This window comes from Lates calcarifer, linkage group LG1, assembly GCF_001640805.2.
Source record: "Lates calcarifer isolate ASB-BC8 linkage group LG1, TLL_Latcal_v3, whole genome shotgun sequence".
NCBI lineage: Eukaryota > Metazoa > Chordata > Actinopteri > Centropomidae > Lates > Lates calcarifer.
The window spans coordinates 3,170,659-3,194,413 of NC_066833.1; the positions used below are offsets into that span (position 1 = coordinate 3,170,659).

Below are 23,755 nucleotides of genomic sequence, written 5' to 3' on the forward strand. Positions count from 1 at the left end.
CATGTCTTGCTCCCTCTATTTAGTCCTATAATGTTGTCAGATGAATACATTTAATTTAAACATCATTAAGGTTAAAGGAAATTGCCAAATCTGGATTAGGGTTAGTTTATGCTGTTGGGTTGGTTCACATCTAACTTAAGAATTGGAAAACAATGTGATGTCTGTGACTCAGTGACTGTGCATGATTGTTGGTGCCAGACGGGCTGCTAGATTTCTTACTCAGAATGGTGCAAAAAACAAAAAACATCCAGGCAGCAGCAGTCCTGTGGACGGAAACACCTTGTTGATGAGAGAGGTCAGAGGAGAACCGACTGGTTGGAAGTGACAGAAAGGCCATGATAACTCAGATATGCTTTACAACTGTGGTGAGCAGAGACGCATCTCAGAAGGAACAATCTTGTGGCTGATGGGCTACAACAGCAGAGGACTGAAATCTGAGGCTGCAGTGGGTACAGGCTCACCAAAACTGGACAGTTAAAAACTGTAGCCTGGTCAGATGAATCTGAATTTCTGCTGAGGCTCATAATTTGGTGTCAACAGCATGAATCCATGGACCCAACCTGCTTTGTTTCAACAGCCCAGGCTGCCGCTGCTGGTGTAATGGTGTGGGGAATATTTCTTTAATACCAATCAATCATGATTTGAAAGCCACAGCCGATCTGAGCATTGTTGCTGACTATGTTCATCCCTTTATGGCCACAATTTACTGTTTTCTGATGGCTACTTCCAGTTTGATAATGCTCCATGTCACAAAGCAAAAGTTGTCTCAAATTGGTTTCATGAACATGACAGTGAGATCAGAGAACTTCAGTGACCTCCCCAGTCACCATATCTGAATCCAGTTGAACACCTTTGGGATGTGGTAAAACAGGAGAGCATGAATATGCAGCTGACAAACCTGCAGAGATGATGTGATTCATGATGTGATTCAATCATGTCATGGAACCTCATAGGAATGTGGAACCCAGTATTGGTATGGTGTTCCTAATAAAATGCTCAGTAAAAACCTGAAACCTGTGTAAATCTGTAACGTACAGTAAAATCCTGGTGGACACACACACACCATGCACACACGTTTTGTCTGAGCCACAGGAGTGGAGGAAGAGGAAGTGGGTTTATTTCAGCCCAGACGCCCCACCACAAACATCCTTCCTGCCAACTTAGGTGGGTTTTTAAGACATACACATACAAATGTGCATGTACACACACACACATACACACACACTTCATAAGTCAGATACAGGGGGAAGTTAAGGTCAAGACCAACAACGGTCATTCACTTACAATATATTCAGGCCAAGCAGTAAATACCACTGTGCAGTGTTTTGGTGTCTAATAAACCTTCAAACTCACATATCTATTATTAAAACTAGGCTTCGTAGCCTAGATCCTGTTTTCCTCTACACCACTGCAGACTCAAGCATTCTTTTAACTCTGGGCTATTTTCAGTCTGAACACCTGGTATGGCTCCCTCCCTGACAGGAGGTTCAAAATAAGTGGGATGGTAAGAAAACTGATCCAGAAGATATGCCCAAGGAGTGAGAGGTGATGACTGTAGGGAATCTATCTAACATCACAAATCTGAGTGCCACTCTCTGGCCATGTCTAGTTCACACACACACACATGCACACACACACACCCTTCTTCCTGCTGCAGAGATAATGCTGAATGTGGTTATTGTTGTCTTTGAAAAGCAAGGGATCATATTTTGTTGTGTTCCCATGTTTGACACAAATACCTTTCCAGCACATAATCCACAATCCGCTATGTACTGACCTGTGTGTGTGTGTGTGTGTGTGTGTGTGTGTGTGTGTGTGTGTACCTCTCTTGTAGTTGCTCGTCACTGAACTGCAGTTGTTCCTTTAGTGTCTGGTATCTGTCCCACCTCAGCAGCCTGGTCCCATCGTACAGATCCAGCTCCCTGTCATGGAGTAACCTGGGACACAGAACACAGCGGAATGAGCTGAGAACAGTGTGTGTGTCTGTATTTACAGCACCAGCTAACTTCACCTCTGAAAAGCAGCCATAACAAATCTTTTGAAGTAGAACAGATTAAGATGAACAACAGCATATAACTATAAAAAAGATAACACAGAACATAGAAGAGAGTACAAGCAATAATATCAACATAACGTTCTAAAAATAACACAGCAAGCAAATCATGGAAACAAAGTGAAGTACCTGGACAGCACAGCCAGGGTTCCCAGGTTGACCCTGTGTATACCGTCCAGAAGCAGCAGCTTGCCCTCAATGGCAGCAGTGACCAGTGGAGATGGCCTCCACGCTGTGTCTCCGTTGGAGAGGGTGTACCTCTGCTGGAGAAGGTCCCTGGCTGTCATGTCCTGGAGGAGAAAGTCACAGAGTAAAAGGAGCACAAGAGAAGCAGGTTAGGTAAGGAAAGGAAGCAAGGAGGGAAAGAAATGGACAAAGAAGTGGCAAAATTAACGGAGGTGAAGGGATTGAGAGCAGAAGTGGTCCAGTGTGCAAGTGTGTTTACTATCACACAACAAAACTGGATAAAGCTGAAATTTTCTGGCAATCACTAAAACATTAGTTTTTCTCCTTTGACTGCATCTCCAGATGATCTGGCCATACTGCTAGACTTGATGTCTCCGCTTTACAGATAACAGTTAATGGCACATTTCTGTTCGGGCGGAAACGTCTGTGGAGCAAGACTGTCATATTCGCTATCACGCTACTGTGTCACAGCAGAGACAGAGAGTAGAGGAGGGAAGACAAGCGGAGTTGCACAATTTGTTCCAGGCAGTGACTACTGAACTGGTAACTGCTCCACAGCAAGAAAAACAGGCCCTGTATTTTACATTTGGTGCTCTCATGAGCTGGAAGGGCAGGTAAGAGACATAAATGGACAACTTTTTTAGCCACAATAGTGAGGTCAGACAGGCAAAGGCCAGGAGGATGTCTTGGATGCTCATTTGTCCTAGCTCCTCTGACATTTATAATAGCAATAGTTAATTGCTCTTTCCTGGTACAGACCAGCAATGGAGGATTTGCTTGTTATGTCGCTGACACACATGCAAAGTTTTGGTGATGTTTCCAGAATTGTTTTGGAGGTTACATCTCTTGTCGAGAGGCCATTCTCCATACCGTGGCCAGTTATGTAACAGTTGCTACTTTTACCTCCCTGATGCGGAGGTGGAAAGTAACAAAGTATATTTGCTAAAGTGCTGTACTTTGTACAAATTTAAAGCACACATGAAGTTATTTGTTATTTTTCCGATTAAGACTCATCATACAAAACAGTAAAACAAACACTATCATATGAATCACCCCCCAAATATAGAAATTCACACCAGAAACCAGCTGCATACTACTGCTTAATTGCATTTTGAATGGAATACTTCTACATGTAATGGAGTATTTCTAAATTGTGGTATTGCTCCTGGTTTAGAAGGTTTGTGTATGTGTCACCAGAACAGGCCTTTGTGACTTATGGAGGTGTCTAATTCAGCTAATCATCTGTAATGAGAGGAGCATAACTGGTCACACATTCACCTTCTCCTTTCAGCTCTTTCTTTTTTCAAAGCTGCTTTCCATAATACACAAGGCTGAATTGAGTCTGGCTTGGTGGATTTGTAAATGTAAGTAGCTGTGGCTCTGACTGAAAGTACACCTATAATGGACATCTATGTAAGCCTCTGAATGGGGGACATTAAAGTCTATTCTTTGATAAATATCAGCATAGTACTGTACATGTAATATGTTACACATGTTAATATATCATGCTTCCTCTCTAGCCCCTGTGTTCAGTTAGCAAGGGAAACTAAATTAAATTTTTGTGATTATTACAGTACAACATTTATACTGCACTCGAGACCCCAGGAAGAGAAGGTCACTGTTACGACACAGCGGCTAATGTGAATCTAAACTAACTAAATAAATAAATATTCCACTCTAGCCTTACATGCCACTTTGTTTTCCAAAAATGGGATTTTCAGAACTGACAAGATGAATTGCACGGCAAAGGATTCTGCAATTCCCGCAGCACAAGTCACCCCTGACCTCAGCCAGCTAAAAATAGCTGCAGCATGATGCATCAATACATAAAGCTTCTGCACACCCGCTTCCTGTATGGTAATCACCCTGCTGACTACATTCCACAGTCACTCACACGCACACACACATAGGGGAACATCTTACAAATGTTTATATTCATAGAAATATATATTGTAGCAGCCCCTCTCTGCTCTCAATCCTCCAGTCAGTGTCAGTTTCAGGCCTGACGGGCCTGAGGCCCAGGTAATGGAAGCCACATGTGCGTCTTTCAGACAAACTTACTCCATCCTACTACTCCACTGATCTTACATGTGTGAGATGTAGGGCTGCCATTAATGACTATTTTCATTATCAATTAATTTGATTATCTTCTTGATTTTTCAACCGTCTAGAAAATATCAAATAAATTATCTTATAATTTCCCACAACCCAAGGAGACATCTTGAAAGTGATTGTTTTGCCCAACCACTGTCACATAAGACAAAGAAAAGCAGCAAACCCTTTCATTTGAGAAACTGGACCCAGCAAATGTTCAGCATTTTTGCTTGAAAAACCTAATCAAATGTTTTTTTACTTCAGAAGGTTCTCCTTTCACAGAAATACCCCTTTCCTGCTGTGTGCAATTTCTTTGCCTCTCCTCCCTCCCTATTGGTTAAAGTCTACTCTGTGACATCACAAGTCACAAACTTTATGAGTCTCTGCCAGTGATGCGCTTCCTTTCCCTTTCCCCAGCTTTATTACAAAAGTGACACAGCTACAACATTTGCTTGCTCCATGGATGTATAGAGATGACAAACACATTATGAAAGCATGAACTGAAAATATAATCCTATTTTTATAAATATTATTACTTATTTTTTCTAATACAGGTCATAAGAGGGACAGCTGGTAAAAGACATGAGACATGTCTCATTTATTTGTGGGCTTTGACATAAAAAGAAACGCTCTGTTAGGTATTTACACGTTATTGCATCACATGTCCCGTGGTATTTTCATAGGTAATAAAGGTAGATATCTCCAGACTTGAAAAAACAAACAGTCTGAATCTTTAAAAGACCAGTTTTTATTTACCTGGTAGAGCATGACCGGCTCAATGCTGTAACCCAGCATCTCAGCAAACTCTCGGGCGAGCACTGACTTTCCACAACCCTAGAGAATATAAAATTATTTTGATTAAAACCAGAGATCACACTCACCATGTGTGTCTACAGCATACTATACACTGTGTTGGCTACCTTGGCTCCTATCAGACATATGTCCTTAACCATGTGTGATTGCATCATCTCAGACAACAGCTGGGCGTGGCTTGGTGTACTGATGAAGTTGGGGCTACTGTTGGGTGGACGTGGCTCTTTGGTCCCCGCTGGGACCTGCAGTTTGATGGAGAGAGGAAATAACTGAAAAAGACCAACCAGCAGCTTCATCTTTCTATAACAGTTGTGGAAAAGTATTCCTTTAAATAAACCATGATTCACAGACTTATCAGCATCACTAACACATGACTGGGAACAAAATATACTGTATGTTCCAACAAGATAGTTCTATCAAACAATCCATGAGAAAAACAGAACCAAAGCTACTGATACAGTGTGTCTGTGTGTGGCCTGCTGTGGGACAACACACATCTCTGTGAAATGTATGACTCACAGACTCAGAAACTGTTTTTTTAGATCAGAATTTGATGAATATGGTGGTGTTGCTGCTTTAGTTCCAACACCAAGTTCTCAATTTTTGTGTTTTATGTGTTTTCAAGTTGATGAAGATGTTATCTCACTGGTTTGCTTGTGTTTTGTCTATTTAAATGTGTTTGCACTGAGCTCTCAGGGAAACCATAGAAGGCCTGGTGTGGTTATTATACCGTACCACAGGTTGTGGTAAGGCAGCAAGAAATACAGCAACTGACCACTTAAGTCAGGGATGATGGAGACTGCAGAATGCAACCTGCAGATAAATAATGCAGGATTTCAAATAATTACAAGGAAACTCCTCAGGGCAACAATAGTGGCTTGCAGCAGGGACAGTGCTTTATGTCCTCAAAGCCATCCAATCCACAATCAGAATAAAGGACCCCATCACCCCACAAAAGCTTTATGGTTCAGTCTACATGGTCTGCATACCAGATTGGGGCTTTAGTTTTATACTGCGTACAGCCAGTATACTGGTACCTGAAAGGTGACGTCCTTGTCTGCGACACGTAATGTGACATCTGCACGACCCTCAAGCTCCCTTGTCACAGACACACCCATGATGGCGCTGGGTGCTGGCTGACTGGCGACCATCCAAAAGCTCAAATCTCTATGAAATAGTGCAACAGAGTGCATGTAGGCCAGAATGAATGCATTTGAATAATGTGTCTTATCTTATGTTGAGACCATAACAACGTAACAACCACATGCAGACAACAGTTAGGAACATTATGGTGGTTCATATCTTGACTTACACTGAGTACACCCTCAACAGCTGTGCGCCCATCCTTGCCCAAAATACTGTTGTAGGGATAAAGTCTCTGGACTAAGTGCTGAGAGGACAGCATGGGGAAGGCATTCTGCCAGAACACACAAAAGAAAAGCATTGGATACTAGTATCCATGGACGAACAGATGTCTTTTTTCCTTTTTAATAGCCCTCTCCTCTAGGATTTATCATTCCTGGATTCTCACCAGCACGTGGAGGGCAGGAAGCAGGTTGTCCACAGGGAAGTCAGGAAGGCCCAGATTGGATGACTCCTGGGAGCACAGTGTGGTGGCTAGTGACAGCAGCTGGGACACCCTGACACACAGGATATAAATGAATACTGTACATGTAGAACTACTGAATCTTCAAAGACAACAAAAGAATACTCATTAAAAGGTCTTAGTTTCACTGAGTGTTTACTGTTAATGTACCTCTCTGCACCAACGTTTGGTCCTGCTGTGTACAATAGCTCCAACTGGTCCTGAAAAGAAAATAATATCAAGATAAGAATAGCTGCAGGGTTTACACTTATGTCTCTCTAGGAGCACTTGTGCCACTAAGTAAAAAAAAAAAAAAAAACAGCTCTGGGGCACAATTCAGAGGACAGAAAGTGACAGCCTAATAAATGTTCACAAGATGTGGGTACAATCTGAAAATGATGCGGCATATCATTGAAATAACTGGTGTAGTCTACCAAATTTTCAGACCTTGTTTCTGAAAAACTACAAAACAAAGAGACACTTCACCCTAACTAAAAACAATGAAAAATTACATTCAACACAAAATTCAGCAGTGCTATGTCCAACTGCCTCTGCATGAAACCACAGATCTTGCAGTGAACCTTTTATAGGGACTATTTTTCGATAAATTACGTAGATCCAATGAATTTTGTGTACAGTGTGTTATGTGGATTACACAGGGTAATGAAAACAGGATCAGTAAAAAGAACAAGTTATCGTCTCCCCTTTTGCCACTTCCTTTTCTCTTACGGCATTTTGGAGGTGGGAAACTTCTGGTGTTAGATAATCTGTAAATTCCTGGACTGACCTTGAACGGTAGGTAATAGATGTCTCTGGCCTGGAAGCGTGAGCGGAGAGGAGGATCCAGTGGGTTGCCCTTGTATTTGGGAACAGGAAGACCAAGAGCGATGACCCGAAAGTCCTCACTTACACGGACAATCTTCCAGCTGTCCAGCTCCTCTTTGGTGTGCTCCTGCAATGCATCAAGGTCCAAAACACTCCTTTTGTACTGTATATAACTTAGCAAATTTCTTTCATTTTACATATTCTATATTAAATGCAGTTTTAGGGAACATGGTGGTAGGCATGTAGCTGCATGTAACAAGTACAGACTCTGAATGTCACAAAGTATTTATGGCAAGAGCATTTCTATCTTAATATCTATCTAAACACAAGAATAGCACTGTAGGAGTAGTGTGAAAATTCACTGCTTAAGTGTGAAGATTCAGATAGATATGGCTCCATAAACAACAGCCGTGATCATGAAAAATAATTATTTTCTTAAATGTAAACCATGGTAAATTGGATAAGAGGTACAGAGGAGTGAAGTCTGTCACCCTTAGCTGTTGTCTGCTTCAAAAAGTTTATCACTGTTATAACTTGAATGCAAGTGTGTTTGACTCATGAAGGCAAATGTGCTGCACTGACCTGCAGCAGCTTGTCGTAACGCTCAGCTGACATGAGGAAGCGTCCGTCCTCCAGCTGCATCTCTCTGTTTTCCAGGAGGTTGTTAAGCACAGGCAGAACATTTCTCTCTGCCTTCTCCAGCCCCTCCAGGACCAGGACTCGACCTTGTGTTGCTGCCCTTACAGCACACTGGGGACAAACATATTAGAAGTTGAGACCAGTGCAGGGGAAGATGTTGGTATCAGGAAAGGTCTAATCAATCAGTCCAACCTCAGGTAAAATCTGCTTCTTCACTAACTAGCACAGCCTCTGACCCGGTGTAGATGTTAACAAGGCTAAAAGCATTTATACAAAGAGCAATCTGACTGTCCATTAGTTCTTACTGCCTGTGCTCTAATGACAATATGAGCCTGCCATAAAGCCTTTCCTGAGGATGTCCTCAGCTTATTGTGTTCAGAATGTCCTCCAAACCACTCCAAACCACGCTTCAAAACAGTCTCAGCTGTTTTTGGAAGGCCTATTTTCTACCACAAAATCTGGGATCAAACTTATTTCTACTTGGTTTAGTTTATACAGCGTGTGTGTGTGTACATGTACAGTATATGTGTGTGCAGAAGCACATTTCTACAGAAATCAAAAAGCACATCTGACGTCAAGAGGCAGGAAACTTTAGCTGTCTGGGTGGACCGCAGAGCGAGCGGCCATGTAATTAGGTTAACATGTAAATACGTGGCAGGTTGTGTGGGAGGCAGAGCCATAAAACTATAGTGAGGACCAGATGCTCTATATTTAACTCTTGATCCATTTTCGGCACCAACGCTGTAATCAGATAATTGTTAGAAATGTAAGTGACGCAGGATGGCGAGAGAGACGGGGAAGCACAGACAGGCCTTGTGTTCTGCCTGACACTAACTGTGCAGAGAAAAGAAAAGACTACAAAAATACTGAGAAGCATTTAGCAAACACTCAGCAATGGATGTTATAGAGAGGTGGATGGATACAATATTTCATATAATCTGCTACACTGTCTATGGGGTATGTAATGTTTTATTGTCATTCCATATTGTATTCCCAGTGTTCACCCAGTTCCTTCATGAACACACAGATTTGATCTTGTGTGCATGCACAAAACAATAACTGTTGCAGGATTTTTATGTGACGGGGTGATATTTTATTTCCAAACTGTTTGTTTATTGTAAGACCAAAATGTACAACTGACTGGGAGGACCATTTGTAAACTGTTACACACACAAATCATTGTTACTGTTTGTATGCTTTAATAGAAGTTCTGAGCCATGAAATAGCAAATATAACACAACTGAGACCAAGAAGATACCAAGCATAAAATATTCAGATACAATTTGAGCTTTCACATATCTGTCTCTCACGCCTGCAGGGCAGTAGTGTTCACCACATTAAATGTAAGACTGTTTAAGACCTTTTTAATACCACATGAATTGTAATTTAATACCTGTTTCACTGTTAAACTGTTCCAATAAAGAGAAAAACCAGTAGGGACGATGAGGCTTATGATTACTTATCAAGTACATGAATTTGATTGTAACTGTAGCTAACAGTAATAATAAATAAAAACAATAACAAATAATAACTCCACAAAAACTACTGGAAAGCCTCCTGCAGCAGAATCAACTGTTGCACCAGTCTCAGTTGTAGTTTACAGATGTATAATCACACACAACCACACTTACAAGGCTACCATTAGTTTTGGGTCTGCTGCAGTCATACATCTCTGATGTTTAACAAATGTTCTGTTCAATCTGTGGGGCCCATACACCTGCTTATTGGTTTCTATTTTTACAACAAATGTTCCTGTTCTCACCTCAACACATGCAGTTTTGTGTTAATTCAATATTAACCATGCTAGTGACATTTTTTCCTTCTCTAGGCCCACTCTGCTTCACTTTTTGCACATTAAGTAATAACTTATTAATAATATAATAACTTACTAATATAATTTACTAACTAACTAATATAATTATAAATAAATAAAAATAAATTAACTTTTGTTTGGCTTTGCCTTGTTTTGATGCCCAGTTGTCTCAGGTTTGTACATTGCGCTGAGGGCTTGCCCTTGAATAGGGTGGTTTGGTTGTTTACTCGCTACATGTGACCAACATATTGCTTAGAAAGTGCATCCAATTAATTACGCTTAAAAAAGAACTTGCTGCAGTGGCTACCTATTGGTTTAAATCCAGCTCTAGTGGAGGTGGTAAGCTTTTTATTACTATAAAAGAGACTTATGTACAGTGTGGGTTTGAGGTAAGCTGTCTTACATAACAGCCTGCTAACTGGAGAGAGGTGACTACTGGAGATGTCAAAAATACAACATGCATGTGGTTACATCCATGTGACTGCATCCTTCAAAGAAACTTGGGGGGGGGGAGCAAGAACTGAAGAAACCGAAAGTGAAGTAGTGAGGTAGAGGGATGGGAGGGAAGGAACAGAGTAAGCGCAGGGACTGACACGTTAAGTCTGAATATAGGGCTTCAAATCAGCACAGGGCCCTGAGGAATACGTAGATGTTCTAGTTAACACACAAACACACACCTCCTACAACACCAGAGAGAAACTTGCTTATTTGCACCCACATGTCTTCAAACCCTCACACAAAACAAGTGTCAGATACTTTAATGTGTACATACACTCACTAATCGCACCCACAGGCACAGAAAATAAAAATCAACTCCAAGTTTTATCAAATACACCATCTCATAAACCAGCACACACATAGCTTGCCCAACACATTTCATGAGATAGCACAAGATTCCATGAGGTTTGAGGAAGACCAGAAATAAGCAATCTCTTCACACCCATTAGTACTATCAATAATGCTGTATCTATTCATGAGCTGTTTCCATGGAAACAAAGGACACCTGTTTTCATTTTGATGAGAAGGTGGGAGGCGGATGAGCCTCAGGGACTTAGAGGGGCTGGCTAGTTTTCCTTGTTTCAGGAAATAGACGATGTATCTTGGTAGATACATTACTGTATCATCAGTGGACAGAGAAGAAACAGTTTAATCATTCAGAAACAACTCCAAAGACTTTGGACCAGGATATACACATGAATATTTGTTAGAAGTGCTCATCTTGTTTCTTTTTTTGGCGTAACATAGACAGTGAGGCAACTTGACACCACTAGTTTACTGGGTGTCATGGGTGTTGTGCAGCAGCAGCACGCCTGCACTTGTGACAAGGGATTTGTGGTTTAAACAAAATCAATTGTTCTGCATTGGTCAATCAAATCAAACCACCAATGCTGGAAGTTTAGTACATGATTTCAAGACAACACTCGATTATTAGGTCACAACAACAGAACAGCTCTCTGGAGTACGGTAAGCTAGTGTAATGAATCTTGAAAAATAAAATATACAAACCGTGAAACACATGCTGTTGTAACTAAAGCTACATGTGCTTCTCGGGGTACTCTTCAAAAAGGTGTCATAACAAGCAAAACACAGCTGCAGCTAATGACATTAAGTATTGATAAGATGTGGCACCCTGACTGCCTGGAGGTTAGCATGCCTGACCATAAACACAGTGTCTCTGGTTCAAGTCTGACCAAGGACCTTTATTGCATGTCATTCCCTCTCTCTCGCTCCTCATTTCCTGTCATCTCCCTACTGTCACTGTCCAATAAAGGAAAGTCTAATTTATGTAGAGCAAGCTCTGACAACAACCAATACTGTTGTCTATGTTTGTTTAGTGGCAAACCTAATCAAACTTTCCCCTATTAATTTTACTACTTGCAGCTGTGTCTGACACCTGAAAACCATCAGCACTATGTGGAGAGAAGCAGAACAGTAGTTATTGTGCTGCTTCTAGTCACTGCTTTTTAGAGTGCATTCTGGGAAGACTCCCACTGGCAGTTCAGAAATAAAAAGAAACATGTTTTCCCAAAGATTTAACACCTCAGTTTTTCTAGATGTTCCTCAGCCTGTCTCACTATAACATATTAATGTTATGCAGAGAGTCACAAATGTCCAGCATTTTTAGGTATGTTTGCAGATTTTTTTAATATGTTTACTTTTTAACTTTTCAAACCTTAAAATTCCCATGCTCAAAACATGAATGAATGAATATGTATGAATATGTACATGAATATGTAGCATGGAACTGAGACACAGCAAATGATTTAGTGTAATTTTTTTCACACTGCTGCCAATCATGCAAGATTTAACCAAGGTACACATTTGTAGGCAGTGTGTCTAATTATGCAGCGCCTAGAAAATGACACCACATCCTCCAAAATAGACTGCAGTCAGAACACACATACTGTACCTGTCCTAGTGCTTCAGATTAGAAAGTCATTTAGTTGATTACTCAGTCTCAGAATAGCCCTATTTATGAATTAGACTGTGATGTACGGCAGATAGAATTAAAAGAGGGTTTCTGGTCTTCAAGATATGGAAAAACTTCAGCTGTGTGTCCATTTATTTTATGTAACTTATTTGTAACACACCTAACTGCAAAAACAACTGACACTCTATAGTAACTGAACTCCCTTCTGGCTTCAGTCTAATTATAAGAAACTCAAACTAATTAGCCATGAGCTTTTTCTGTTCCAGAAGACCAGGTTTATGAGTAAAGTCTACAGGATCAATGTGCTAAGAATAAAACAAGAAAAACTTCTCCCTGTTTCCATGGAGTTGATGTTTGAACTGTTATGCAACCCAGTTATTTTTTACACAGATGAAGCTATGTGCTAATTAGCTGTGAATAATGACATGACTGAGTAAATGTTAATTATCACAGCATATCATCATTTATGACTGCTGCCTCTTTGAAGATCAATGACAGGGTTTAATGGTCTTATGTGGATTTTGGGTTTTTTTTGTTTTGTTTTGTCTTTTTTCCATAATCGTTTTTCTGTACCCCAGAGAAATGAGTGGAGATGAATGAAGAACAGAAAGTTCTCCTTAGAGAAACAAGCCTAGATAATGAGGAACTGCTGGTCTCCATGGTTACTTGACTTACAAAGTCAGCAGAGCGCAGGGGTGTACGTTTGCATAGCTTGATCGATCAGAAAGCGGCATGGAAGGAAACAGATTGGAATGAGAGGGCACTACTGTGGTGATGTGACTTTATGTGTTACTGTAACTGAATGCCTTGTGCCTTAAAGCACGTTCAATTATTGTTCGACCCTTCTTAAAAAAACTGGACATCTCGCTAGAGGAAAAAATACACCACAGTGATAGATGTGCTCCATGTTCTTATCATAGACCTTTCAGTATTGGTCATATCAGTTGTTCGTGGCATTAAACAGATATTTAGCCAGAATTTGATTATTGTGAATTAAAATTTGTTTAATGGTGTGCAATCTAAAACTTTAGGCAAAATGAAAGAATGTTTGTACAGGCCTGTGTAAACCCAGCACACACCAAATCATTGAGTGACTGCAAATAGAGAGGAGTTAAGAGGAGTCTGTTTTTGAATCTTTGCTTCATTAATACATATCTGCAGCCGCCCACATTGTGTAAATCTAGTCATTTATGTAATGACTAGATTTACACAATGATAGAGCCTATTCCAGGATCCACTGAACAGGGTAGGTACAGGGTACTGGAGAGGTCAAAAGTCTACAACAGGGGTAACACATATAGAAAGACATTTACACTTAAAGGACATTTTGTGAGCACGCATATTAAAGTATGTACTCGGAGCGAGCACTGTCCAGCTAGTCGAGGGCTTTATGGACGTTGTCATTGGTTGTCACTGAACCTGTCTTCAAACCCCACATGCCTGAAGTCTACCACTATCACTCCTATCCAAAAACAGTCCTATTGCACTCACACCCATTATCATGAAGTGTTTTGAGACACTGGTCACACCTCACATTAAAAAATTTCTGCCACTTGCACTCGATCAGTATCAGTACACTGACCAGACTAGGGTTGCAAATAAAGTGATTTATCTGGAAAAGTGGTTTTACACCAACTTGCCTTAATTTCCCTGCTTGTCAGTCAGTGTATAAATAAATACAAATTACAAGCACTCATGGGGCTTACCTGGTCTATGTAGAAGGCCGTCCCTGAGCGAATCTCTCTCCTCTGTTTTAGGTCAGTCTCTGTGGTGTCCCTAGACAGAGCTACATACTCCACCTCCCGTTTGGTCAACTCCTGGTCAACAACAAGGATAAATCTGGCCTCACAGAGTGTTTTGGGTAACCTTGAAAAAGCTGAACTATACAAACTGCACTAATCAGTGGTGATGTACTTCAGGCACACAGTTATTGGTAAAGTTCATTCATTTGTTCATTTGGAGTATTCAATGATCATTATTATTATCATTATTTTATGATGTTACAGCACTGCTAATTTTGTCACATGTGCTGGTCTAGTGCCCATTTCTATACAATTATCATTAAGATCCTTTACATGTTCAATCCATGATGACTGGAATATAACATATACAATATGAATGACATTATTACTGGACTTGTGCTTCAAATCTTTTTTTTTTTTATTTCTTGACAATAAACCAAGAATTTTACACATATTCTTGGGGAAGTTTATTCACAAAAATGTTACAACATTGGCAGTGACAAACTATTTCATTCATATCTGAGACTGGGATTGAAATAGATTTGTTATAGTTTTAAAAATACTTCAATACATAAGCGGTTTCACATGCTGTCACAACACAGTTTTGCCTTATCCGTGTGTGTGTGTGTGTGTTTGTGTGTATGTGTGTTTTGTGTGCACTCACAAGGTACTGCATCGCTATGGATCGTCTTAGGGGTCCTGGGGGACCAATGAGAAACACATCCTGGCCCAAAACATCTTTCTGCATAATCCATCGTAGATGTTGAGCCACTGTCTGAGGCAGGGAATCTGAAACTAAAAAACAAAGATTTAGTAACTTTTGTTTTCCCTTTTGCCACCACACCCCTCTCATTCCATGCAGATATATATCTTGTACAAACATCTGTAAACACTCAGATAGATAATTACATACTGTGTTTGACAGGAACAAGTTCTGGATTCTGCGGAGTTTTGAGTTTGTAAGAGATCTCGCCGATCGTTACTGTGTCACCTAGAAAAAGAGGGGGTAACCAACACATGAGAGTTTACTTTTATTGGTCTTAGCCATGGCTGTTACCTTTGACACAGCAACAACATAAAAACACAGGTGACTAATTGGTTGCTTGAAGTTTTGGCAGCATTAATTGCTGTTTTGATTACACTTCTAAATTCCTGAATTTATTTAACTGCTTCATTCAGGGTCCTGGTATTGTGCATGGTGAATCACTATCACACTGTCATGGTTTAGTGGGCCACTTTAATAGAACAGAGCCATTGTTAATGATATTAGTTACATTTCCTGCTTTGGCAAGTCAAAATGTCTGCTGTAAAAAAGGCCAACAGACAAAGAAACTGTTTGTTTGCTGAGATGCAACAGCTTCTTAACCAAACAAACATGGCAGCCAATGTAACATAAGCTTGCTCTTTTTGTACAACACGAGTATAACCATTATTGTTGTTCCACAATAAATAAAGAAAACTGTGAACAAACTGAACTGTCCTAAAATCGGCAGTTAAGTGATGTCAAACAACCTATGTACAGCTGTACATGTTAACAATTAGTTTATAAATGGATTTTCGCCCAGATGTCATGCAGGCCCTTTTCCAGAAGACATGGTCAAACAGTCCATGGGAGGGGTCTGGTGAATAAATTAAAGGAATAAGTGAGACTAAAGTATCATGCTGGAATAGGATTCTCCACAATCTGGTAAACCCAAATTTGTTCTTATTAATTTCTTATTACAGATCTTTGAATTATTAGGAAATGATTTATTAACCACTAAAGAAAGAAATATGAATTCTTTGCCTCCAATGTAGCTAATTACATATGTTTAGAATGTAAAACCTATGATAAGCTGTCACCTGTACTTAAAACTGGGGCTAGCCGGTGAGAAGAGCTGACATGACTGAATACCTGGTTTTAACCTTTCACCTAATTAGCTAAGCAAACGTGTTGTCTTTATTCCCAGTTCCAAGTTAAATGCTAATCGCATACATGTGTTCAGCTAGAAAACACATATTACCAACACTGTGTCAGCGTGCAGTAACACAGTTTCACTAGTGTCCAAAGATAATAGCTAATTATTAATCTTGCTAGCTATTACCATAGACAGAAATGTATTGTTTCCGATTTAAATGAGCTTTTAAATGTGCACTCTTTCTTCCCTTGCTGTGACTGCGGTGTAATAACTGGTTATAACTGATCACTACAGACATGTTACCTGAGGATGTGTTGAGAAGTTTGACCTCATGTGTTCTCCACCTCCAGCCGTCTCTACCCAGGACAGAACCCAAAATATTCCGCATCCTCCTCGCAGCGACGGCCGCTGCTGTACCGCGACATAAAATCTGGCCCAGCATACTCAAACTATTCTGTTACCATACAAAACATAGTATGAAATAAAGTCCATAAGCTTGTAATCAATCTATGTCCTGCCCGGCCTTATTCCCATTTCATAACATCCGTTGTCAGCTCATTTTGTTGGAGCCGGAAGATAATAACAGTGGGACAAAGTAGTCCGTTACTAAAGTGTTCCGTAGTGATTTGTTGACAAGCGTCCCGTTCGTTCCGACATCGTATTGACAACATTAATAACAACGTCATGTGACTGTAACTATAAAGCGTTGTTTTGCTGGGGTTAATAAAGTAGTGTAATAAATGTTTCGAATTGAATGTGACTACGAATACGTTCTTTATCAATTTAACCCATGATTTCTTTAAGCTATAGCTTTTCTGTCTGAGTAAATTTAAAAAACTGACAACCTATTGGGTAAAGGACAACTCGAAGAGTATATTTTTTAATGATAATGACACTTTATCTCCGTGCATTTTTGTGTTTCGATTTTGTATCAGTTTGTGTAACATGTTTGTATGTTTCATAGGTTTGAGCAGCAAAACAATTTTAAAATCAACTCTACAATATTATATTTTGTGTTCTGTGAAGAGACAGAGTAGCTTGAATAAACTCATATAAATCAAATACACGAGGAATGAGTGAAAATCTATGATTTCATTCATTGGATAAGAAAAGACAGTACATAAATCGATTACGTCATTAAAATGCCACTCTGCACACACGAGACCCACTCGCGTGCACACGCCAATATACAGCCTTACAAACCCGACTTGTGCGCGTGTCATCCCCGGCGGGGGCCGTGACAAACCGAGCGGAGCCCCGCGCGCGTTTAAGCGGGTTTGACATTTATCACGTGGAGCGCTGATAGGCTCGGCCCCTCCAAGGAGCACAACGGAGGGAGACGGAGCGGGCAGGAGGAGAGAAGTGGTGGAGGTGTGGTGGTAGTAGCGGAGGGAGGACGAGGCGAATTAAATCCCGTCTTTTCAGTGCGCGTATGAGTGGTGTAAACCGGGTAGCAAGGCAGGTTGTGAAATCCTCCACCTTTCCCTGATTTCGGTTCTTTTCTCCCCGGAGCGGACAGAGAGGTCTGGGACTATGGAGGATGTCTACCATTACACACGCAGCCCTGCCTGGGAGGAACTGGTTAGTAAAAATCCAACACTGGAGACTTTGTTTGTATCACTCCGTTTCTCATTTTACTACGAGTCTGCTCAGTTTCCCCAAAGACCGAAAACAATTAGACGTCTTATCTTACTGTATTATTGTGTCTACGAGTTTGTACTGACCGTGTCTTTCACTTCGGAGGTGTTTCAGTTTCTCTGTGTTCCTTTAGTGTTTTCCTTTCTTTTGCCGTGATTTGCACAGTGGGTTACGATTCTAAAACCCGTTTACATGTAACTTTATAATGTCTTGGTCTCTTTATAATACTGTTATACTTCAAAAAACACCAAAGCATTGACGATGTTTAGGTAGCTTATACATAAACGATTCCAAATTGATAAGTAATTCGATTTCCTTTGATTTAATGGACAACACTTCATGGTTGGTTGAATTTATTCTCAGATGAAAGAGAACGGGGACTTCTCTTCTCTTTTCCTAATCGAGGGGAGATTTTTTTTTTTTTTTTTTTTTTACGTTATAGGAGGCCATCCTTGTCCATTTCCTTAAATCCAAGTCCTATTTCGTCTTGCCCGCTGCATGGAAATGAATGTGAACTCTGTCATGTTAAATAGATTTAGTCGTTCAGTTACATCCAGACCAGGATTTACTAATTAAGATTGGGATGAGACCTTGTTTAAGAAACTTTTTATTTTATATTCTTTTTGTTCAAATCCAACGACTTGACCACTTCAGACTCAGTGCTGTATATTCCTGCATGCACATATTTCCTATGTTACATCTTAACCGAATGGATAAATAGATTATGACAAGACTGATTTAACCTTTTTGTGGATTACAGCATCACTGAGCCAAATATTTGATTTCAGGTTGTGTTTCAGGTTGATCACCTCCCTGAGCGCAGCTTTTTATTGATACATTGTGATACTATTTATGTTTGGTGGTTACCGCCTACTTAGAGCACAGTTTTTAGCTCAGCTGCAGGTTAGAGGGTAAAAAAGATTAAATTAAGTAAAAGTGGTTTGGTTTTGGTTATTTTACTTCTGTGACGATATGCAGTGCTTGTGTAAAACAGCCGCTAGGGTTTGCCATGCCACGGATATGTCGTCCACCGGTTTACGGAGTGGATGAGGCGGTCTCTAGCCTCAGTCGGGACTGGCCGTGTAGGCTGGAGCCATAACCATCAGCCAGCCAAGCGGGGACTGGGGGGGCTATACGCTGTGGAGCCCATCCCCACTGTGCCGCGACATGCTACATCCTCTATGCGTTTACCAGCCCACACACACTCCAGAAAACACAGCCGCCCTCATCACAGAGACAGTGAGAGATGACAGCGAGGAGAGACGCTTCTCAGCCGCTGAGCAGCTCTCGCCTCCAGGAGAGGAAGGGAGCGGCGCACCGGGCGAAGGCTAACCCCGACTGGTTTTATCCCTCCCCTCGACAGGAGCCGGAGAAAGGGCCGGCGTCCGCGGCGGGAATCCATGCCCATGTGGTGGGCGCTGTCGCCAGCTCCGGAGCTGCGGACGAGTCCTCTGACAGCGAGGCAGAGCAGGAGGGCCCCCAGAAACTCATCCGGAAAGTGTCCACCTCAGGACAGATCAGGAGCAAGGTAAGACACCTCTGCGTCTCTGTCTCTCTACTACTCGCAGGGATGTCTGGGCTTGGATTTCACACGGTCAGATGTCGTGGTTGTGTGTTTACTGGGATTATGCTCTCTTGCGTCTGGGTGGCTTGTTGATAGCCTGATGATCAATGGGCAAACAGGGGTGTCCCTGCTGGGTTGTCCCCGAGCAAGGCACTGATTCTGTAGCAGCACCAGAGCTGTATTTATCTGACCTGCAATTTTGACCCACCTGCTGGCTGGGCCATTCACCAGAGATGTGTGTTGTGGAGTTTGATGCCTGTAGGTCCTAATGATGTCCAAGGTAACAGTGAAGCACAGAGGCTGTTCAGTATTGGTGGTCTTTACTTTTTTGCCACGTAGGTTTATGTAAAACAAGACTGCAGGGCTCTTCCAGAGTGATAAGCCCATGACTTTATCTTTTTTTATACATAAAATAACAGACCTTTTCTGTGCAGCCGTAAAATAGAAAAACTTGTTAAAACCTGTTGCTTCAATAAATCTAAGTGTAAGTTTCCTGCAAGTAAAGATACAACTCATTTGGAGCTGTAGCAATTAGTCGATTAACTGATCAGTTGATCAACAGAAAAGTCACCTGTGACTATGTTGATAATCAGTTAATTGATTTTTCATGCAAAAATGCAAGAAAAACCTAACAGTAAATTGTATCCCTTTGGATAAGTCAGACGAACATACAAATTTAATGCATCTGGGCTCTGAGCAATTGTAAATGGTGTATTTTTGCTGTTAATATAATTTATTATTAAATGATTGATCAATTAATTGAGAAAATAATTGGCACATTAATCGATAATGAAAGTAATTGTTAGTCGCAGCCATAAACTCATTTGATTTTATGTTTGAAATGTGCCTATGAACCAATTTACGATAGAATAGTTACAGAATAGTTCCTTTTTTCATTCACCCCTCATCACAATAAACTAAAATCTGTTTTGAGTTTAAAATTAATTATATGTTTTTTTCTTCTATGCAACTTAACTTAAATGTCAGTTTGACAATACAGAATGTGAAGTATACATATGAAAGATAGATCAAGCTCAAATAATAAATAGTGTTTCACAAATAAAATACAGGGTTAGCGATCTGCTGCATCGTGCTGCATTTGACCTGCAGGGCTAAGTAAGAGGATGCTGTGCTAATTCTTACCTCTGACACCTAAGCTTTCTTGGCCCACTTGTCTTTTACACTGTAAATGAGTGCCGTCCTCCCACACCAATGGATCCACTTAATTATTGACTGCTCCTCTCCACCCCACCTACATTATTCAGCATGGGGGTATATTTAGAGACTTGGGGCGGAGGAGTGCCTGGTCATACCTTTCTTATGCAAATTCCCCAACCAGTGAGTGTAGTGCTACCCAGAGGATATGTGGCAGGGCTGCAACAAACATTACGTACATTTTGATTGAATCAGTTAATTGTATTTTCAAAAAATCTATCAAGCGTTCTTTCAACAAAATGTTTAAAAAAATTAATAATTGTAATATTAATGCTAAATGCGCATCAGAGCTTACTGGCAGCCTGAAAATTAAATTGCTCATCTTGTTCAACCAACATAAACTCAAGTTTTTCATAGTGAGGTGTAACAGAAAAACAAGCAAATCCTCACATTTGAGAGGCTAAAACCAGCAAATGTTTGGTTCTTAATTCAATAAATAATAAATAGGGATTATGAAAGTACGATAGAATGATTTTCAGCTTTTTAAAGATAAGGTTTATAGAATTATTATGCTGTACTCAATCAAGAGCCAGCCAGTCTAAAGGCTGATATAGTATAGAGTATAAGTGTAAACACAGATCCAGCCAATGTTTGGAGAAATTTCCTGAGGAACTTTTTATCTTTGGTTGATTTTTTCATGCACGCAGTGATTCTTTACTCATCTGTCGCCTCTGAAGTTACAGCAGGACTTTTAAAACTAGATGAAAGTCAGGCTGATATGAGTCATGATATACACTCTGAGTATACAGAAGGGATGCTAATTGCATTGGCTGACAGAGGGCCCAGAGTCTGTTCTGCAGAAGTCTATATGGCAGGTTACATGATGCATTAAAATAAGGTCATACTGCTATCATAATGGTATAAAGCACTTCTACTGTAATTGTATCAGTGTGCCTAGCATGTTGACATTGTGCTAACAAAGGTCTCAGAGTTGTTGTCGTGTGGGTCAGTGGATTTTTTTTCTGTGAGAAAGTGTGTGTGTGCATGCTGAGAGTTACTAATGGATCATGCAGGCACTGACTCACTGAGTGTTGTTCCACTGGGTTGTTTGCTCAGCTCTGGACTGTGTGTGCATGTGTGTGTCTGTGCGTGCATGTGTACGCTTGCCCATCACATCATCTATGTCCATCCCTCTCTGTCCACTATCTCTCGGGTTCTTTGGTTGCCACAGACAACCACATCTTTCGTCCCTTATTGGCCGAATCCATGGCAATGCTGCCTGTAAGACAGCTGGTTCAGCTGAAGGGGCACATATGCCACACAGTATGTCTCATCTGTTATCTTCTCAGACATGCCTGCTCTTTTGTTTCCATTTAGTCTCAATTTTGGGAAAAATGGAGAGAAACATGTCAGTAAATCAAAGCAGACGAGGAGTGAGAAGGAAAAGCCAACAAGTTTGTGGAAATGTCCAACTCATTCAACACAGCATTGAAGCTTTAAAAAGCCTTTTTACAGTTAAGAAATGAAATATCAGCTTTTCATCACGAAATCAGGCAGAATTAGACATTTATTATATATGAATTAATTAATTAATATTTTATGAATATCAAGGTAGTTTAAAAGCATCTTGTAAAAATTTTTAAATATCTTCTTTGCAAAAAAGAAAATTGAAGAAAAATAACATTTTGATGCTCTATCATTTGTTAACATGGATACTAACATGAAGTCCTGCCTCCTGACAGCAGTGAACTGTAACTCTGGCTCTGTCCTTTGCCTCTGTCTCTTTCTCTGGCAGGTACAGTGCATGATGCAGCTGAAATCATTACTGCCATTTGTAGCTAACTTTTCAGTTTATCTGCCTGATAGCCACTATTGTTGATAGCCAGTTATAAACCCATCACAACAAATTATTGTATTGGCAGTTGTGAATAGCTGTTGTCTTTGTTGATTGAATGGCTGATGCACAGATGAGATATTGAGTAGCATCTCTGTCTGATGTTCTGAGGTTTCTCTTGTCAGCCTGAATGTAATGGGATGTGACCACACATGGAGGGAATTTGATACTGTATCATATGTGCATTCAACAGCGTTCTTTCACCCTTTTTTTCTCATGTAGTGAATACAGTGACTTATACTGTTGCAAATTCATTTAATCCATTAGACTAGTTAATTACAATAGACACAAAAATATGTGGTTGAAGCAGGCTAAATATTGCTCAGATATGTGAGGCTGAACAACATTCTTTTCATCGCCTCTTCTCGCCTGTTGTCTCCACTCTCAGCCCCCTCTCTGTCTTTTCAGGGTGTGCTGTTGCTGCTGAAGAGAGCTTATAAACTTGTGACTAATACTGTAGCTGTGTGATTGAAAGCAGAGCTAATGGCATACCGGAGCCTGCTGCTGCTGCTGCTGCACAGACGACCGGGATAGCACTGCAAGTCTGACGTAGAATACTCCAGATCAGATAGATGTTGAGTTAGGTAGGGTTGGGATGAGACGCTGTAGAGAATATTCATCTTCGGTCCATGTTTCCCATGCGTTGGAAGAGGCGACACACTGTGACTTACATTTATGGGAAGTAAGGCTGACTTTTTGGATAAATACTCTTGGAATCAGCTGTGGATTGAGTCTTTTGGTGGTTATCCACTAGCTGATTTTTTGCTTATTTAATTTACCGTACTCTTTCATAGTATTTCTGTACAGGAGAAACTCAAATAGGTAAGCATAAGAAGGAGAGACACGTACCCAAAGCTTTCCTCAAAGTGTTTTGGGTTTTGCCCTCTTAGATATCTTGTACTTCCTCTTAAGAAAGCACAGGCAGACACTTCTTTTTTCTTTTCTGAAAGATTGCACTGTCAACAGGAAACTTGCCAATTTTACATGTCAAAGTTACATTTCAATTTAAGGGATATAATGATGATAGTTTGGAGGGAACGTGATGCTAAAATGAATCTTTACTATTGTCTTGCAGTTGTCACTTTGTATCTCTTACACTCTCACTTACAGAAATCCTGTCTGTACATAGTTACCATAATCCAATGTAGCATTAAAATATTGTAAAGTTGAGTCCTTGTCAGTCCAAGTCTGTGGCTGATTCTAATTGAGGTAATTGTGTGTAAATTGCTGGCCTCAACAACATCACTTAACATGCCGTGTACCCACTTGACACATGTATAACTACCCATATATGTGGTCCAGTTGCACAAAGGAGATCACAGACAGGGGAATTACCCCTTCCCAGCCACTGGATTGTAATTTTCCCATCACCCTGGTGAAATTTTAGCATGTGGTGGGAGTTGGAGGAGGAAGGGTACAGAGTTA

General features: G+C 40.5%; 2 protein-coding genes across 10 annotated transcripts in view; one reads left to right on the forward strand and one right to left on the reverse strand.

Moving 5' to 3' along the window:
- Positions 1-16,672, reverse strand: part of vwa8 (von Willebrand factor A domain containing 8) — a 61,405-nt gene extending 44,733 nt beyond the window's left edge. Inside the window, 15 exon segments of the mRNA XM_018704404.2 lie at positions 1,824-1,937; positions 2,183-2,343; positions 5,090-5,167; positions 5,254-5,388; positions 6,184-6,291; positions 6,293-6,313; positions 6,459-6,563; positions 6,678-6,786; positions 6,903-6,952; positions 7,519-7,683; positions 8,139-8,306; positions 14,146-14,256; positions 14,846-14,976; positions 15,095-15,172; positions 16,383-16,672. Coding sequence (XP_018559920.1) covers positions 1,824-1,937; positions 2,183-2,343; positions 5,090-5,167; positions 5,254-5,388; positions 6,184-6,291; positions 6,293-6,313; positions 6,459-6,563; positions 6,678-6,786; positions 6,903-6,952; positions 7,519-7,683; positions 8,139-8,306; positions 14,146-14,256; positions 14,846-14,976; positions 15,095-15,172; positions 16,383-16,521 — 1,673 coding nt within the window. The 5' untranslated portion in view covers positions 16,522-16,672.
- A 684-nt stretch (positions 16,673-17,356) lies between these two features.
- dgkh (diacylglycerol kinase, eta) overlaps positions 17,357-23,755 on the forward strand; it is a 49,817-nt gene continuing 43,418 nt past the window's right edge. For 3 of the 9 annotated variants that reach the window (XM_018704393.2, XM_018704397.2, XM_051076855.1), the window contains exon 1: positions 18,146-19,245. In XM_018704393.2, coding sequence (XP_018559909.1) covers positions 18,964-19,245 — 282 coding nt within the window. In that variant the 5' untranslated portion in view covers positions 18,146-18,963. Of the gene's footprint in view, positions 17,661-18,144; positions 19,246-23,755 lie in introns of those variants that run through there. The other 6 variants (XM_018704394.2, XM_018704398.2, XM_018704396.2 and 3 more) reach the window with 4 other exon arrangements.